The sequence below is a fragment of the Tricharina praecox genome, assembly GCF_024521635.1.
Source record: "Tricharina praecox strain CBS 144465 chromosome Unknown BZA05scaffold_29, whole genome shotgun sequence".
Lineage (NCBI taxonomy): Eukaryota > Fungi > Ascomycota > Pezizomycetes > Pezizales > Pyronemataceae > Tricharina > Tricharina praecox.
The window spans coordinates 213,115-230,388 of NW_026250431.1; the positions used below are offsets into that span (position 1 = coordinate 213,115).

The 17,274-nt window shown below is 56.9% G+C and overlaps 8 protein-coding genes across 8 annotated transcripts; 2 read left to right on the forward strand and 6 right to left on the reverse strand.

Moving 5' to 3' along the window:
• Positions 1-5: 5 nt before the first annotated feature.
• Positions 6-905, reverse strand: BZA05DRAFT_448217 (uncharacterized protein; the record flags this gene model as incomplete). Its single annotated transcript, XM_051487233.1, has 4 exons — positions 6-36; positions 99-222; positions 290-774; positions 856-905. The coding sequence occupies 4 exons, from the start codon at positions 903-905 to the stop codon at positions 6-8; spliced, it is 690 nt and encodes a 229-aa protein (XP_051336050.1).
• A 904-nt stretch (positions 906-1,809) lies between these two features.
• Positions 1,810-3,006, reverse strand: BZA05DRAFT_409214 (ribosomal protein L21e-domain-containing protein). Its single transcript, XM_051484773.1, has 4 exons — positions 2,863-3,006; positions 2,667-2,768; positions 2,564-2,611; positions 1,810-2,411 (listed from the first exon to the last, which is right to left on the reverse strand). Coding segments are annotated over exons 1-4 (477 nt in total). The 5' UTR covers positions 2,865-3,006; the 3' UTR covers positions 1,810-2,086.
• Positions 3,007-3,127: 121 nt separating this feature from the next.
• Positions 3,128-4,176, forward strand: BZA05DRAFT_409216 (uncharacterized protein). The gene is made up of 4 exons (XM_051484774.1): positions 3,128-3,290; positions 3,347-3,380; positions 3,472-3,558; positions 3,619-4,176. The coding sequence occupies exons 1-4, from the start codon at positions 3,260-3,262 to the stop codon at positions 4,040-4,042; spliced, it is 576 nt and encodes a 191-aa protein (XP_051336052.1). The 5' UTR covers positions 3,128-3,259; the 3' UTR covers positions 4,043-4,176.
• A 990-nt stretch (positions 4,177-5,166) lies between these two features.
• Positions 5,167-6,709, forward strand: BZA05DRAFT_156843 (uncharacterized protein). Its single transcript, XM_051479046.1, has 2 exons — positions 5,167-5,373; positions 5,448-6,709. Exons 1-2 carry the CDS (start codon positions 5,276-5,278, stop codon positions 6,577-6,579), a joined length of 1,230 nt encoding a protein of 409 aa, XP_051336053.1. The 5' UTR covers positions 5,167-5,275; the 3' UTR covers positions 6,580-6,709.
• A 1-nt stretch (position 6,710) lies between these two features.
• On the reverse strand, positions 6,711-8,349 carry BZA05DRAFT_156835 (HAD superfamily hydrolase). Its single transcript, XM_051479045.1, has 4 exons — positions 8,144-8,349; positions 7,614-8,058; positions 6,956-7,541; positions 6,711-6,880 (listed from the first exon to the last, which is right to left on the reverse strand). Exons 1-3 carry the CDS (start codon positions 8,248-8,250, stop codon positions 6,969-6,971), a joined length of 1,125 nt encoding a protein of 374 aa, XP_051336054.1. The 5' UTR covers positions 8,251-8,349; the 3' UTR covers positions 6,711-6,880; positions 6,956-6,968.
• Positions 8,350-8,526: 177 nt separating this feature from the next.
• BZA05DRAFT_342780 (37S ribosomal protein-like protein Rsm22) lies at positions 8,527-11,082 on the reverse strand (the record flags this gene model as incomplete). The annotated part of the gene is made up of 4 exons (XM_051481051.1): positions 8,527-9,566; positions 9,726-9,848; positions 9,891-10,557; positions 10,639-11,082. The coding sequence occupies 4 exons, from the start codon at positions 11,080-11,082 to the stop codon at positions 8,527-8,529; spliced, it is 2,274 nt and encodes a 757-aa protein (XP_051336055.1).
• A 75-nt stretch (positions 11,083-11,157) lies between these two features.
• On the reverse strand, positions 11,158-12,051 carry BZA05DRAFT_156866 (molybdopterin synthase large subunit). Its single transcript, XM_051479047.1, has 2 exons — positions 11,782-12,051; positions 11,158-11,725 (listed from the first exon to the last, which is right to left on the reverse strand). Exons 1-2 carry the CDS (start codon positions 11,909-11,911, stop codon positions 11,322-11,324), a joined length of 534 nt encoding a protein of 177 aa, XP_051336056.1. The 5' UTR covers positions 11,912-12,051; the 3' UTR covers positions 11,158-11,321.
• A 2,330-nt stretch (positions 12,052-14,381) lies between these two features.
• On the reverse strand, positions 14,382-16,476 carry BZA05DRAFT_459671 (uncharacterized protein; the record flags this gene model as incomplete). The annotated part of the gene is made up of 3 exons (XM_051487642.1): positions 14,382-15,442; positions 15,505-15,818; positions 16,324-16,476. The coding sequence occupies 3 exons, from the start codon at positions 16,474-16,476 to the stop codon at positions 14,647-14,649; spliced, it is 1,263 nt and encodes a 420-aa protein (XP_051336057.1). The 3' UTR covers positions 14,382-14,646.
• Positions 16,477-17,274: the final 798 nt, after the last annotated feature.

Sequence of the window (17,274 nt, forward strand, 5' to 3'; positions counted from 1 at the left end):
CTTGATCATAGTTTGTCGCCCCAGAAGCTGGTCTCTCTTTCGGCGGCAGCTTCTCTAAAGTAGCCGCTACATTCGCTAACTCCATTAACTTTGCTAACCCCTCGTCTCCAGAAATCTCTTTTTTAGTTGCTCCCTCCGCGATTGCCTCCTCCACAGCCGGTGACTCCGTCGGCCGCTCGGTCACCTCGGGCACCTCGGCCTGCTGCTTCGCGGTATCTCGCTCTATCCCATGCCGTCTGTCAGCGGGCTGTCTCGCACAACTCGGCCCCGAACTCTGAAAGCAACATACGCTTAAGGCTGATGAGCAAGACCATCTCAGGAGTGCCCCTTAATGGCTCATCGCCGCCCTCCAGTACCCTCTTGTAGCACTTGCGACAAGCATCGATCGACCGCGAGAAACCGGCGGCGCTTAGACTCCTCCGCACTTCCTTCCACTTGCCCTTCTTGCTATTCGGCGCTTCGGGCGAGATGAAGTTGAACAGCGCGCACACGAGCACCCGGAGCTCCTCGGTTCGCCAGGGCTGCGTTTTTCTCTCGAAGGGTTCCACGGGTGATCGGGGAGGGGCTGGGAGAGTTGCAAACGTGGGACTATGGGCCGGACAGGTTTGCGAGATGTGCGGCGAACACCGTGGTGAGAAGAGGGACAGGCGTGCAGACGAATGAAGAGGAGCTGGGTGTGCTAGCTCTAGGTTCGAGGTACGCTGAGCTTCGGCATGCTGCCCGGGGTGAGTGAGCGTTTCTTCTTCGGAGAGCAAAGTGGAGATGTTCATGCTACTGCAGCATCACTATCAACAAATAACGGAGGGAGTCTGGTGTGTACTTATGCCAAAATGTGCGTTTGTTTGCGTTTGTTACTGCCAGAGTGCCGAAACGACGCGAGAGGAGCGGATGTTGCGAGTGAGCATTGTGGCGACTTGACGGGTTATATCAGCGGCATCGACTGTGTCAACCTCATATGGCCTGATCTCGGTATGTCTCACTCAAGCACTGGTCAAGCAAAACCAAAAAAGGCTGTGTTGATCATCAACACAGCCCGGAGAACCGGTCAGAGTCACCATTACGTTTGACGGCCGTTTCGTGCCATGGCCGCTATTACATCAACACATCTGCTTCCGTAGAAAGCTTAAATCGCGGTCTCAAGTGGACTAAAAATGGAGTTGGGGTAAGATACGTATCGCCAACCGAGTTTTTGCGGATACTTTCGTGACTTGTCCGTTGAGCGTCAGTTTCACGCTGGCATCCGAATATTGCTCTCGTTCCCGAAGACCACAATTAAGCCTCCGCATGAAAGAACGAAAGATTTGGACAAGCAATCGCAGGCCAGTCCCGCATTGTGTAATGCGCATGGTTAGACTCTCGCAATTTAGATCTGCAGGTGTAATTTCTTCGACTACGTATCGGTGCACAGAGCCGAGTGATATCCCGTGATTGTCTGCATGAAACGTCATGACATTTTAGCATGCTGGAGGTGTCGGTTGCTTTATCGCGTTGACCATAGATGACGCGAATATATGACACCGGATTGTCCGACGTGAGCGGCCAGGCGAAGCCGGTGCGCTACCAGTTCAGTGTGCATAGGACGGTTAGCACCCGACGGTTAGGACACGGCCGCGATGAGGACCGGCCATCTTGTTGACCGCGATAGCGAGCCAGATGCTCACAGTTCCAATTCTGAATCATCCCACGACGCGGAAAAGACGTCGCCTATGTATCCCCGGCCAATTGCAGGCAGAAACGTCACCATTCCGGTGGACTTTTGAAGTGTATGTCTAGTGTTTCGTAGGGAAGCTTTTAACACCTACCTGGTAAGCTCGGATACGGTACGAGACGGAATACTAATGTTTAAGATACAAGCGGTTGTAGTAACTGGAAATTCAACGAGGGATGGTAGTACGAAAAGCACTTTTTCAGGCACATCAAGCGGTCAATTCTGTTGGAGAAGCTGGGGACAAAAGAGCATCATCATGTAGCTTGTACAACATACAAGATTCACCGACTTTTAGAAACAAGCAAACGCCATAGGGGAGGGACACATAAAGAGATTGGAATTGAGCACGGTAACAGCACTAGCTACCAATCCACCTCTCTAGATAGTCGTCTCGTACGCCAGCGCGTTGACGGTCTCCGGCTCGGCGGCGGCAACGGTGTGGGCGGTCCGAGGCTGGGTAGCCATTCTCTTCAGGTGCACACGGGTTCCCTCCTCCTTCGCAGTCGTCCTCTTGGCGGCGTTGTCCTTGACACGGTCGACGAACTCCTTGCGGCACTTGGAGTGCTTGACGTGCTCGACACGGACGTTCACGCGCTTCTCCAGGTAGCGGTTGCCGACACGCTTGTAGATGATGACACCGAGAGCCGACTTGGTGACATTGTAGACAACACCGGTCTTTCCGTGGTAGACCTTGTGGGGCATACTGCGATGCGGGTCAGCAAGAGTCCGATCGAAAAACGACACCGGATTCCATTCTGCGTCGACCGAACCCGCGCATTCGACCGTGTAGGAGCGGGAGCTTCGGGCGTGCTCGACGCAGGGAATTCGGTGGGGATCATAGGAGGTTCGACTCACCCCTTCTGGACGGCACCGTTTGCCTTGATATCGACGATATCACCGACACTAAAACCATTAGAACCTCCAATCTTCTACCATTCACTCCAAGGATAGAACATACCGGTACTGCTGCAGGTAGACCGACATGGCGATCATACCCTTCTCGCGGAAGTTACGCGAGAAGGCATATCTCGTGCCGGAACGAATACCACCGGAGTGACCCCTTCAAACAAGCTCCGTCAGTAGGCGAACGAGCACATCTCCGCGAGCGAGATAGAGCCGCGGGCGATGCTTTGACGGCATGTCGGCAGACGTACATTTTTGATTATTTTTCGGGGGTTGTTGCTGAACGTTTCGGTCGGGTGGTCGGAGGGCGGTGGATTCGCTGGGTCGCTGGGGTCGTCGTCGTCGTCGTCGGGGTGATTCTCGTTTCGCAGTTGGGTGCCCGAATTGTTGGTGGTGTGGAAATTCGCTTGGGTGGGATTTGTGCGTTGCAGGGGTGTTAGCCCTACATTTAGCAGTCCCATCTACCCCCACACAAACTTTGGTGCCGCACACAACAAACGAGAATCATCACCAAGGCACGCGCCCGCCCAATATTGTCCGACGACGATCGAAGCCCACCGACAACCCTTCCGCCCACCGACTACCGACGCCGACAACTCGAAGGAAACGACATCAGTTTAATCGCACTCCTTCGTCGATCTAATCACAATGGCCCCTATTTCCTACTCCAAGACCTACAATATGTTTCCCCGGCACCCGAGCACTCTAAGTCTTATGCGCTGACTAGCCATGCACAGGTTCCCAGGCGTCCCTTCGAGTCCGCGCGTCTGTGAGTTCCACTGTTGTCGAGCTTGTCTCTTCACATGTCTCCTTCGAAACGCTGCATAAGGACTACCGACTGACCTCCCTGCGATTTCTAGCGATGCCGAATTGAAGACCGTCGGTGAATACGGTCTGCGCAACAAGCGTGAGGTGTGGCGTGTCCAGCTCACCCTGTCCAAGATTCGGTCGGTGCCACTCGCAATCACGGTTCTACATTTGGATGACAATGGCTGACATGGTGATAGTCGTGCTGCCCGTCAGCTTTTGACCCTGGACGAGAAGGACCCCAAGCGTCTGTTCGAGGGTAACGCCTTGATTCGCCGTCTCGTACGAGTCGGTGTCCTGGACGACCAGCGCATGAAGCTCGATTACGTCTTGGCCCTTCGCGTCGAGGACTTCTTGGAGCGTCGTCTCCAGACTCAGGTCTACAAGCTCGGTCTCGCCAAGTCCATCCACCACGCCCGTGTCCTGATCCGTCAGCGTCACATCCGTGTCGGCAAGCAGATCGTCAACGTCCCTTCGTTCGTCGTCCGTCTCGACTCGCAGAAGCACATCGATTTCGCTCTGAGCTCGCCCTTCGGTGGTGGACGCGCCGGTCGCGCTCAGCGCAAGAAGGCCAAGGCCGCTGAGGCCAAGAACGATGGTGGTGATGAGGAGGATGATGAGTAGATATTTTCAATGACCTACTCATAAATTCTATACCTCTGAGCAAAAGTTGTGTTTTACTCGTTTCGATGATGTACTAGTAATCCCGTGATCAGAAAGGAGATGGAAATGAACCATAGTTGCATCGGAAGTCCCATTACCCAACCTCACCTCGGCGGCTCGTGGATTTTACGATTCCACGTTCTCACAACCGGAAGTGTTTCTTCAGCCATCTGCCTACATAGTACATATGTCTCCGTCATCCGTACCATCGCTTGCTTGAGCTCCTCGGTGCACGTCTGCGTCCTCGAGCTCCTCCGGCTACTACTGCACGTTCTCAGGCAGTCCCGTCTAGTTCTCCGCAATTGAAGATCTTGCCTTGTTGCCGATCAATCTTGCCTTGTTGCCAAATATACCTCCTCTTGTCGATTAGCCAGTTATGCTAGTTAGGGATGGGTACCTGCCTCCACGTGAGAACCGGTACGCTCGCTGCTGCCTGGTACGGCAAGGTAGCACTGAAGAATCATGAGTCGTCACTCACAAATCCTTGAGTGGGATGCGGGCTCTCAAGCAGACCCGAGTTGGCTCGTTAGGGTCGGGCCGAAAAATCCGGGACGAACACCTGGGTCAACTTAGCTCGTGCCCAACACTAGACTTGGTCCCTTATATATAGACGTCGTGTACCTCTCTTTCGGACCTGTCCCTACACGGCCGCTTGGAGGGCAATTTACTTTCTATCATCCTCGGCCATGAGCGTAGGCTGGAGGGATCTAGACATGACAAGTGAGAACAAACTTTAGCTTAGGTCTGTCAACAAATATGGCCAGAATGGCTCCACGGTGTGAGGGCTTAAGTCACTACCTATAACCAAGTTGTACATATACCTAGACTTCGTGATAGTGCCTGGTTTCCCTTTCTTATAGTTATATACAAGCGGCTCGAGCTTGAATTCTATCGAGTCACTGAGAATGCACCTTCTATAGCTTCGCCGTCAGATCTCGTGCCTTCATACTCCCATGCCCACAAGAGAGGTAAAGAATTTTGACCATTATTTCTGAAAGTAGTTAGCGGCTTCCTGAGATTATGAAAGCAAGCAACCCTGTTCAACGCCAGTCGTCGACCAAGGACCTTCTAAGCATTAGCTCTCCCACCCACACAGCAGCTCACCCCTCGCGCCTCTCCGCAGCCTCCCCCACCCACACAACAGCTCACCCATCGCGCCTCTCCGCAGCCTCCCCCACCGCCATTTCCACCGCCATGAGCCAATACACAGACGACTTTATAACCTCGCTGCTGAAGAAAGAAGCAGCGGTGCAAGCCACCCGCTTCGGAGGCCCCGCGGCTCCCGCAACTAGGTAGGAAGCTCCACCACCCATCACCCCTTCCACACGCGACCCGATACCAATGACCGACCGCCCCCGATTTACAGACCCGCCAGAATCCCGAAACCGAACACGCGCTTCCTGCGGAACATTGTGCGCGAGGTCGATTCGCACAACACTGCGCTGCTGGCGCGCGAGGCCGCAGAGGCGCAGGCGCGACTGCGACGGCTGAGGAGGAAGGCTGATGGGAGGTTGTCGAGGTCGCCCGAGAGGGAGCGGGAGAGGAGTAGGGAGCGGGAAGTGAAGGCGATGGAGAAGAAGCAGGAGAGGGAGAGGGAGAGGGAGAGGGAGAGGGAGAGGGAAGGGCGCCTGTCGAGATCCCCCGAGGGCGCCCGTCAAGCCCGGCGTCGCCATCACGAGCGCGACGATCACAGCCGCAGCGAGAGACGCCGCAGGCACGGCAGTCGCGAGAAGTCGCCGAAGAACGGAGAGACGGATCGCGCGCGACATACGGACAGGCACAAGAAGCGGTCGCGGTCAGAACCCCCGGAGGGTGATAGACACACCAACCACCATCACCGACACAAGGACCGCGATAGACGTTCGAGACACAACCGGAGTCGATCGAGGTCGAAGCAGGGACGGCGGAGACGCAGACACCGTGACAAGGAATTGGAAGAGAAAGATGGCGGCTCGGTGGATGAGCGACACCGGGAGAAGAAACGGCGGATGAGCGATTCCAAAGCCAAGGATCTGCCGGCGGATGCCCACGATGATCATCGGAAATTGGGCGACCGCGGTCCTAGCAGGCACGAGCGGTCCGCCAGCCAATCCTCTGATGCTTCGGAAGATTTCATCGGACCTGCCGCCCAGACGCAAGCGGAACCCCGCGCACGAGGCCGCGGCACCACCGGCAAAGCAGCTATGGATTCCCGCTTCCTCGACGACTACAATCCCGCGCTTGACAGTCAATCTCCGGTCGACGAAGTGGAGGCGTTCCGAGATCGACAGAGACTGAAGAATCAGGGCGCCCAGCGACTGCGCGCCGAGAGACCCGGTGAAGACTTCATCAAGGCGTGGGAAGACAACGACACGCAGAACCCCAACAACATAAAATGGACGAAAAAGGGCGACACAAGGGAGTGGGATAGAGGGAAGGTTCTAGAGGATGATAGCAGTGGCGATTTACGGGCGGATTGGATCAAGGCCCTCACTCTCGGAAGCTCAATTGACCGATAACTGCGGGGAGGGGAGACGTCTTGACGACAGGATCATATCGGTGATGTAAATAGGTAGAGGGATGAATAATGGGAGGTTGCTGGTGTTTTTGGTACACATACTGCTCTCTTCACGTGATGGCATGCGGTTATCGTGTCGAGTTCGTCAAATGAGACTTTCATTTCTGTACGTGGTCCTTCCTAGCAAACGAAAGTCTTGACCATGGTACCTATGTGCGTGCCCTCAAAACGTGAACTGACAACGGAGCGTCCGAGTATAATAAACCTATGTTTCGGTTCCTAGCAGACAGACAGCCTCCACCCTGTACATCGTGGTAATTATCAACACCTAATCCCATCACCTCCGCATCCAAGAAAAGGGAATATGGAAATACCACCTGGTGACTCCAATCAATCACCCCTCGCATTCATATTCTCGTTCGCCTCCTCCTCCCTCGCAACTGCCCACCTCACGGCCTCTTCCACATTATTTACAACTACCTTCGCACCCCCATCATCGTCTCCATTCCTGTACACGCCCGTCTTTACCAGGATACTGACCCACTCCGTGCCCCAGGGGCTCTTATACCCATTCGCACCGGCAATATCGCTCTTCGGATTATCGCCGACCATGTACACTCTCCTGAGCTCGGGATGTTCACTCTCCTCGCCCAGCTGCTGCATTCTCCACGCGGTGAGGACGTTCTCGGCGTACTCATACGTCGGCTGATGCGGCTTGCCTATCGTCGTCGCCTTGAGCTCGCCTTTTCCATCCGTGATGGTCCGCCACAGCCCCTCGAGCGCCGCGCGGAAGCCGCCCTGCCCGAGACGAGGCTGCGGGTACTCGTTGGCCCACCACAGGTCCGGGTTTGAGAAGTAGAGCGGGATGTGCCCGTCCTTGAGCACCTTCGAGACCGGACGGCGCGATCCGATGCGGCCCGAGTCGGACAGGAGGAGGTCGATTATCAACTGCAGGTCCAGGGCGTGCACAATTCGTTAGCCAGGGACGGAGAAGCGAAGGGGCGAGGGTGGGGGCGGGAGGGCGGGGGCACATATCCAATCCCTTGAATCATTGAAGCATAGGATAGCATCGACCTTCCTCCCCTTGGCGACGGGGCGAGCATACTTCTCCCACGCCGCCGGATCACTGAACGGCGCGACCTCCGGCCATTTGACCAGTACATCCGCTGGGATCAGAACATCTTGGAACCCATACTGCTCCGCGACGGCACGGCAGTTATCGCCCGCGCCCCCGACGACAAGCACATTCTCCATGCCGCGCGACTGCGCGTGCATGCGGAACGGCGTGTGCGACTGTACGAACTGCTGGATGTGTAGCGGCGTGTCGAGCAGCTTCGACAGCTGCCGGATCCGCCGAGACTCCGACGTGCCCCCGCCATTTGTTAGCAGCAGGAACTCGAGCCGCTTCTGCTGTAGGTATTGCAATGTGCGCGTCGCGCCCGAGAGTGGCGTAGAGCCGTGTAGAAGGACGCCATCGATGCTGTATACCGAGGCTCGCACGGGTCAGTTCCGGCTACATAGAGGGGAAGACGGGATGTGGGGAAGCGCGGGGGAGGGGCGGTTACTCAAATGCGAAGCCGTAGTCGGGAGGTGGCGCGCGTTGTTGGAAGGTGCGGACCGATGTGGGACCGCCAAGGGTGCGGAGGCACGGCCGGAGTTTTGTTGCGAGCATCGTGGGCTGAAAGTATGTGGGTGGGTGGGTGAGCAAAGTCGGGGCACGGGAGTGATCGGTGGGGCACAGGTGTTTGGTGCAGGGGAGGGTGGCCAATCCCAGGAGATCTCAGCTTACGCGATTTTAAGCAGAAAAATCAATGACTTTAGCGACGCAGTAATGCATCACTTGTCACGAGCGGGGGAGAGATCAATTGCACCAAGAAAGGAGGCCATGCATCTATCGTACATTCACACCCTATATACACATCCAAGTCCTAGCCTTCAAGCCTTCAATCTACATACCCGCATCCTTCTTCTTCCTCTGCGACGCCCTTTCCAAAGTGAGGCCCTTCCCTCTCTCCTTCTTGATCTCGACCTCCTTCTTGCCCCAATGCTTCTTCTTGCCCTTGACCTTCCACTCGACCTCCTTCTTCTCCTCCTTGACGACCTTCATCTTCTTCTGCTTTTCGCCGAGCTTGATATTCCTCGCGATCTTCGTCTTTGCGCCGAGCGCCCACAGGTCTCCCCACTTGCTCTTCCGCGCATCCCTAAACGCAACCTTTCCGTACGAGCGCGGGACAGTCCACCGCTCGATCTTTCCCTTCGGCGTGCACACGTCGATGACGACGTGGCCGGTGCGTTTCATTGGCGGAAAGATGGCGCGCGGGAGAGTGTAAGCGTGTGCCCGTAGTTGCGCCATCGAGTACGGACTGACGGGGGGTGTGACCTTGGTGTCAAAGTCCTCGATTTTGGGTTCTATGGGCGGCGATTCCTGGCGAGTGACGTCGATGCCGCGGCGGACGGCGACGTACGAGTAGATCAGGTCCTCGTGGTTGCGTTTTTTTGCGCCGAGAACGCGCTGCATGTAGTTTGGTCGCTGGTAGCGGTGCGAGAAGCTGCAGAAGTCGCGGCTGATGGATTTGGCCGGGCCATTGACGTAGAGCGGGCATTCACTGTGGTTCGTGCATGGCGCTACGATGCTAGACGTTTCCTTGCGTGTGCGTGGTGATGAGACGTCCTCCGTTTCCTTGAGCGGAACGAATTCGCTGTCGGCGGTGGCGATGTTGTATTTCAGCAGCCCTTTGCGGGCTCCTGCGATGGCTTCGAAGCCACGCGGGGTGCCCTTCTCTACTAAGAGGAGCACGCCGCCGTTGGGGTTGAGGAGGGACCACAGCCTTTGGACGTGGGATTTGCGCTTGTGGCTTTCGTAGATGGGGAGGATGGTGTTTGTTGCGATGATGAGATCGTAAAGCTTTCGTGGTTGCTTATCGACGAATCCAGGCTTTGCCGGTGCGGAGGTTTGCTCTTCAGCGGTTTGCTCTTCAGCGGTTTGCTCTTCAGCGGTTTGCTCTTCAGCGGTTTGCTCTTGGAGGGTTTGCTCTTCAGCCGTTTGCTCTTCGAGAGTTTGCGCTTCGAGAGTTTGCGCTTCGGGGGTGCCTTCGGGCTCGATGTTAGCCTCAAAGTTCAGATCGTCCAGGGAGACAGTCTGTGGACCGGGCATATCGGGAAGGCGGGGGATGAAGGTGGTGTTCTCAAGAAGTTTAGCCATGCGGTAACGCAGTGGTTGTGAGCCCATCACGACCACTGCCTTCTGCTCAGTAGGAGTGGGAATTTCCTCTGTAGTTTCGGTCGGTGTTGGTTCTTCAGTCTTCTCCGCACCATCAATCTCGGATGCTTCGTCCGCAAGAAGTTGCCGCTCGGCTTCCACCATCGCCCGCCAGGCAAGCACTCCAGCACCACCCGTTCCGACATCGAGAACAAGTTTGACACCCTTCTCCCCGCTGTGCTCGTTGCCCAGGATCCAGTCCCGTCCCAGCCGCCGTCGCAGCTCCGTCAGCGTGCTGAGCGACTGCGCGTAGTACCCGGGAAGAATCGTGGCCATGTGGACATTGGCATCCATCTCGCTCATGGCGTTGGACGTGTTGAGGGGTATAGAGTTGTACGCCTTGTCGGAGTGTTCCGTCCTGATGGGGGTTTTCTCGAGCGACGCTCCGAGGATCCTGAAGATGGCATCGTCGAGATGTTTATTGCTGACGCCCGATAGCAGTGCAGCCGTTGGCTTTGTGATGCCGACAGGCGTGAAGGTGGTGGTGGGAAACGTTCCGAACCGTCCGAGCTCGGTGAGCGGATGTGTGCGCATCAAAAGTTCTTCGTCGACCTCCGCCTCCGCATCGTGCTCTCCCTCCAATACCCTACCGCCATCTTCCTCGGCCAGACTCATTGACCGCTGGATATCTTCGCCAATGCGCGCATACATGGCTGCCTCCTCCGCACTCCGCGCTCTCACGAACCCTTCCGGCACTTCTTCCTCTACCTCCTCTACCCCCTCTGCCTTCGCTGCCTTCGCTGCCTTCGCTGCCTCCTCCCCCTCCTCCTCCACCGGCTCGACATCGTACTCGATCGGCACGCCATTGGCATCCTGCAGCGTCGCGAGTCCATCCACATCCCCATCCTCACCCTCAGCTATTCCATACTCCTCCTCGACCTCTTCCGGCGTGAGAGTGCGCACAGGCGGGCCGTAATACCGCTCGTAGATCTTGTACTCCTCCTCTGACAGCAACCCCTCGGGCAAGTTTTCTCCCCACACTTCGCGCACGTTCCGAACGTAGGCCTCGATCGGCAGCTCGTTGGCATACGGATCGGAGTATACCTGCTGTTGTGGATCTTTGGGCACGGCAGCGGCGGCGGTGCCATTGTTCGCGACGATCTCGTTGCGGCGGGCGGGAGTGGTGGCGAAGCTTCTGCTTCTGCTGCTGGCGGCGGAGGCGCGGCAAAAGTACTCGGGCTTTGGGAGGAGACTGTGGCGGGTGAGGGTACGAGCGCAATGGAGGGAGCGCCGGGCGACGAGCATCGGGTACGTGGTTCTCGTGGGTGGACTGGGTGTGTTTTCAGGGGTCTCCACTCGGTCTGCAGATGAGGATTTTTTTGCGAGGCGCGTCGGGATGTGCAACTTTAATGCCCCGCCATTAGCGGCGATCCGGCTCGCAACCCCCGCTGCCCCTGCAAGTTCGCGGAACAAAATACATGTGTAAAAAAGAACGGCGTGCCGAAGCTCCGATTCCGCATGGGAGCACGCGGTTTTAATTCCCCTCACACAACCGGCAAATTACTATCCCTCTCAGCCTCGATCACATTCTCGACCTGTGCATCATCGACCCTGACGCCCTTCTCGCCGTCCCTATTGCTCCTCCACACGCCGCCGCCCTCCTGAAAGACCTCAAGCTTCCAGATCTCCGCCTTCTTCTTAATCTCCTCCAATGCCTCGCGGCCCGCATCAAACGCCGCCTGTCTATGCGGACTAGCTACGGCAATGTGCACGCTATCCTCGCCGACCCCCACCTCGCCCAGCCTGTGCGTAATCGCGATCCCCGTGAGTCCGAACCGCGCCTTAATGCCGTGCGCGATCAACGCCATCGTCCGCTGCGCTTTGGCGTAGTACGTGCTGTAGGATAGCGTCTTGACGGGCTGCCCGTCGAAGGTGTCGCGTGTCGTGCCTGTGAGGTGTCAGCTAGTTACGGTTGGCACGGGGGGAGGACAATGCCGTAGTTACCAACGAATAGCACGATCGCACCGGCTTTGGGCGACCGCACGAGCGCTGCCGTCGCCGTCAGGTCCAGCACATCTTCGGTCAGAGTGATGTGGATGTCCGGGTCGGAGTCGGATGGGGTAGGCGTGGTCATTGTTCTCGCTGTCACTGTACGGGCGAAGGTGGGGTTGGAACTTGGAGGGGCAGGTGGGGTTGAAATGTGGAAAGTGGGTGTAACCACAGCTGTACATACGAGTGGAGGCTTCAACGTGCGAGATCGAAAGCTAATGGAACGAAATATACACCTATATACATGTGCATTTCCTTTCGTGTGTACATAATTCATCGGATTAAACTGTACAGTCGCGACTATTCACACCGCGATACTCTGGTGAATCATTAAAAACGGTAAACCGTCAAGGCTCCGTCGCATAAAAATGAAGGAAAAGGAAAGAAAGAAAGCTATTTTCCCCACCCGAACTGTATTATGGGTAGAGTGTACCTCCCTCGGTGAGCATCTCGTGCTCCCATCATAAACAACGTATGTAAGTAACTCCTCAGTTCCTCCAGCATATCATTGCCCAGCAATAATGCCCCCCTCCAGGTACTCTGTCAACTCCCCGCACCACCCGCCCCCGAATCGGGACACAGCTCAGGCCGCTCCCACAGCTGCCTTCTCTCCCACTGTCGCCTGCGGTCCTTCCGCTCCCTCCACTCCCTCAGCTGCCCCTCGCTCCACAGATACAGCAGCGCATTAGCACATCCAACATACGCCGTAGTAGTTTGCAGCAACACCAGCGCCCGCGACTCTCTATCCGACGTCTCGTAGAGCCGGTTCGCCACTCCGGGCAGCCACAGGAAGATGATCACCGTGGGGTACGAGCGCAGACACAGCGACTAGCCGATGGACCTGTACGCCTTCCCGGAGGCGGAAGTCGCGGAGGTGGTCTGCGCCGGCAGCGTGCGGCACGTGTGGCACGTATCGACACTCTTTACGCGCTCTAGGCGGGTGTGGGCGTGCGCGGTCTCCTCGTCGGTGGTGGTGCGGAACGTGCGGAGCGTGCGGACGCGGGCGAGCAGCTGCGAGAGCGCGCTCGGACTGACGGCGGCGTGGTAGAGCAGGTGCCTCCGAACGTGCAGGAGGAGCGCCAGGTGAAGCACGGGGGACGGCGACCATGATGGCCATGCGCGCTGCGAGGATGATCGCCTGCTCCGTATCAATTCCCCAATAACGATTATGCTTGAAACCAGCCAGCCGGGGGGGGCGTGCGGCGGAGGTTGGTGAAGAACGAAACGAGAACGGGAACCAGAACAGACCACAGGTGCCGACGCCGGCGACGATAAAGAGGTTGCTCACAAATCTGAGGTACTCCGGATCGCGCTCGATGCCGCAGTAGCCTCCGCTGACGGGCGTCATGGCCTTTACCTGGAGGGCGGCCAGCGCGGTGGCTACCGGCACCCCCGTGGCAAGGAGCAGCACGACCGCCGTCATCCACGGCCGCTAGTAGTCGAGCCAGATCGGCCGCATCACGCCGACGATCGTTACGACGGTGACATCGAGCGTCAGGAACTCCACGAGCATCCCCCGTCACTATTATCGCCGTCCCAATGGCATTGCACACCGTCGTGTGCGGATCGAAGTGGTCCTTCGCAATGCTGATGCTCTGCGCGATAATGCCCACGCTTAACGCCGGAGTCAGCTACACTGTCGGGACGGAAGGATAGGTACGGACTGTCCTAGGGGAAGGCTACAGAACACTCACGATCCCGAAGGGCTCCGAGTGACGTTATCCGTAGATACGGCGGTAGCCCCGACGGACCGTGCACGCCTTGAGAACTGAAGGGTCTGGGCATCTCCTGCGTAAGAGCACCATGCCTTAAATCAAACAAACATATATATAGATGGCCACCCAGCCTAACGAGAAGGCAACGAGCGTGGAGGGGGGGATTCACCATCCAGTTATGACATCCGCGAACTGCAGCGCAAAAATCAGCAAAAGCCGAGTGCTAAGAGTCTTCAGGAGGCGGCCAGCCAAGTGGTATATCGCCGTTATCGATGCAAGGATCGATAGCACGTGCCCAATCATTTCGAGAATCGATACTGCGAGGCCAGCCTTGGTCGCTATTGGAGGGAGGGGGGGTATTGGTATATATCAGAGACTATGGCGATTTAACAGGGAGTGAATCAATCGTGGACGTGCTCGATTTGTGATGTGAGATGAGCGGGCAACAGATCTTGGAGCCTAGAGGGCGGGGGATTATATGCCCGGAGATGAGGCGCCCATCGCGACGTTAACTCGTCCATGGGCGTCACTCCCTTGTGGCAACATACATAAATATTTAGGTTACCGGAGGAGGGTGTAAAAACTCAGGGAAGGGGGGAAGAGGGAGAGGCATGGGCGTAGTGTCGACCTTTGTGGATCCTTGGCGGCGGACAGAGGGAGAGCCATGTACTCGGGTAGAGAGGAATCGGTCCATACGAGTTGGCCCGTCCCGGTGGCCATATTGCACCAAGGTCAAAGGTGCCTGGTGGGATGTGGGACGGAAAAGTCCGTGGGAATGGGTTGATAGAAGCTCATGGGCCACTTGTGGGACAGAAAATAAACCACGCATACCGAGAATTGGGTCGCTAAATATGCACAGCCCAGTGTGTGGGTACTCATGGGGCAGAGGGTATCGACGGGATATCGACGAGCTTTGATACCCGATACCAACGAAAGCCCTTGGGCATACGTTGACCCACCACCAATCCTGGAGACCGAACAAGGAGAGAGACATGGGGTATTATATCGCTCTTCATCGCCCAATTACTTTGTCGCCTGTAAGTAAGTGGCGGCTACATATTATGATAACTATGATCTATATCCTCCTCTGCTGGCAGGCCGTATACTATGCGGCCGAATCCCTCAACCAGCAAACGGCGACCACCAGACCGAGCACTCCCAGAAGCCTCGAGACACCCAGGAGGTGCATCATGCCCCACGCAAACCTAACCCAGCTCTTCACCTTGTCCTCGACCTCGAGGGCACTGATGACGCGCCTCGAGAACTGCTCCACGAGCTTCATCTCGGCGACATCCATCTCCATGATGCCGCCAGCGCTGTGCGGCATCACCGCGAGCACCCGCCCGCGCACACCCGGGTCCGATACGAGGCGGCCAGTCGCCTCCACCACGTCCTCCTCCGTGGCCAGATCCATCCCGGCCAGCATTACCCGTCCCATGATCGGGATGATGGGCGTCGCGACAAAATACGGACACACCAGGTTGATGCGGACACCTTTGTTGTGCACGCCGGGGAACAGCCTCAAAGACCTGAACCAGCCGAGGACCGCGTGCTTGCTCGCCGCATACATGGCGACGACGCCGCACGTGTCCACGAACGACGCCATGGATCCCACCAGGAGGAGGTGGCGATCGGACCCGGTGGGGCTCCGCTGAAGATGGTGCAGCGCTAGTCGGCTGGTGAAGATTACGCCCTTGAGGTTGACGTCGATCGTGGTGAGGTCCGGCTCCGGAGGGTCGTCGTCGACGGGAGTGTGTGGCTTCGTCACGTCGAAGGTCTCGCTGACGCCGGCGTTGGCGACAACGGTGTTGAGGATGCCGCCGGGGAGGAGCTCGATAGCACTGCGGAAGAGTTGCCGCTGGGCTTCATACGAGGTCACGTCGCAAAGGACAAAGTAGTGACTGAATAGGTGTTCCGGTCAGTGCTCGCCCATACCGCGCTAGGGGTGGGGGATGTCAGTTACTGCAAATTATTGCTGTCTTTCCGCACCCCCTCGACAAGTTTATTCCCCTTCTCAGCATTCAAATCCGCAATCACGACGTTGGCGCTGTCACGACGCGTAAACAAATTTAGCCGGGACACCGCGTGGGAACGGGGGACGGAGAAGAGATACCCATGTCTGGCGAACTCGCGGAACATCGCTAATCCTAGGCCGCTCGCGCCGCCGGTGATGAGGATGTTTTTGCCCTTCAAGCGGGACATGTCCGCGGGGAGGGAAATATCGCCCGTAGGCGTAGTGGAGGAAGCCGTCATACTGAGGGCCGTGGAACTGTGGATCTGGTGATCTGTGGGAGGCGCACAGGTTTACGGGGAAAGGGGAAGGAACGGTCAAGAGATGGCTGCAAAAGTGAGAGCCGCTCGGGAATGGTGGGATCGACCCACGTGAAGGATCGGATCCTTAGCTGAGAACACATGCCCCCGGAGTGGTGTGAAGTGGACAGCGGAGTAGCACCGGAGTCCAGTGTAACTGATTAGTTACTGGTGGTTGCCAGCAGGACGGGAGACTGAAAGTCTCAGAGTCAAGCTTTGTCCTCTCCACCCGTCGCTGGAGTCGCCATCCGTTATCCGAAGAGTGCAGCGCGGTATCCCCTGGGTTGAACTGTGAAGCCAGATCAAAGATGTTGACTTGACTCTGCGACTTTGAGGCGCATCACCAAAACCATCATCATCGGCCCGACGGGTACGTTAGGCGAGTGGTGTCAAGAGCGAGCCTAAGCATAATTAGAGTAACTTAGCAGGCCGGCGCGGCGCGGATCGCTTCGCGGTTAAGTGAAATACTCACTTCCTTTGTCCGCAGCGCGGTTGCGTACGGCGGCGCTCTATCCTCTTCGTTCATCCATCGTTTCCATCCGACCAAGACGTTGTACGGGCAAAATCGGCCGTGAAACACTGCGGAATGCCGGCCTTTAGACTTTGCCTCGTGTCGTTCTTCCATCCCGGTGTGTCAACAGTATGCGGAATCCCCACACCCCAGTGACCCCACCCTCCCAGCTCCGCGCTCCTGGGTCCGTAAGGCGAGTGCCTTAAATTATCGGCAGGATCTCCACCAGTGAAACACTACCATTTGCACCACAACTACCATTACCATCATCAACAACCCAACAACCCATCAAAAGAAGAGAAAAGAAGCTCCATCCAGCTTGTTTTGGATGTACACTCAGGCCGGTTCCGAATGGCATCTCTAGCTTTAACACCAGATTGCGTCCCCTCAGTCGTTCAGTGTCCTGGAATAGTAGGTCCACACAGTGCGTCTTGTATCGCGCATGTGCAGTTATCGCCGTGAATCACTGCGGCATGCGTATGATACCTATGCCTTCACACACCGTGTGCAACTCCATGTCGCTCCCTTTGGCCTCCATCACACGGGCCACCATGCCACGGGCAAACTGCCTAGACACCGGTATGTACTGTATTCCACCCATCTGATACTCGACACCACACGTTATCCCCCACGCACACCCACACGAGTCTGCTGCGCTTCGGAACCGTAGCGTTAGCGCGAGTGCCTAAGACCATCAGTGCGAATCTCGATGTTTAGCCCAACCACCATACCGATTTCCCCCGCACGTCGGCCTGGATGCGTGTCCAACCGATGGTGGAGTCTCCGCGGCTTTTAGAACCGGCCCTTCCGTTCCGATGTGACAGGTATTATCGCGCATATGTAACCCTTTGTCGTGGATTATTTCCCTCCCGGAATGTACCGTATGTGCTGCATCTCAATTCTCCGAATCAT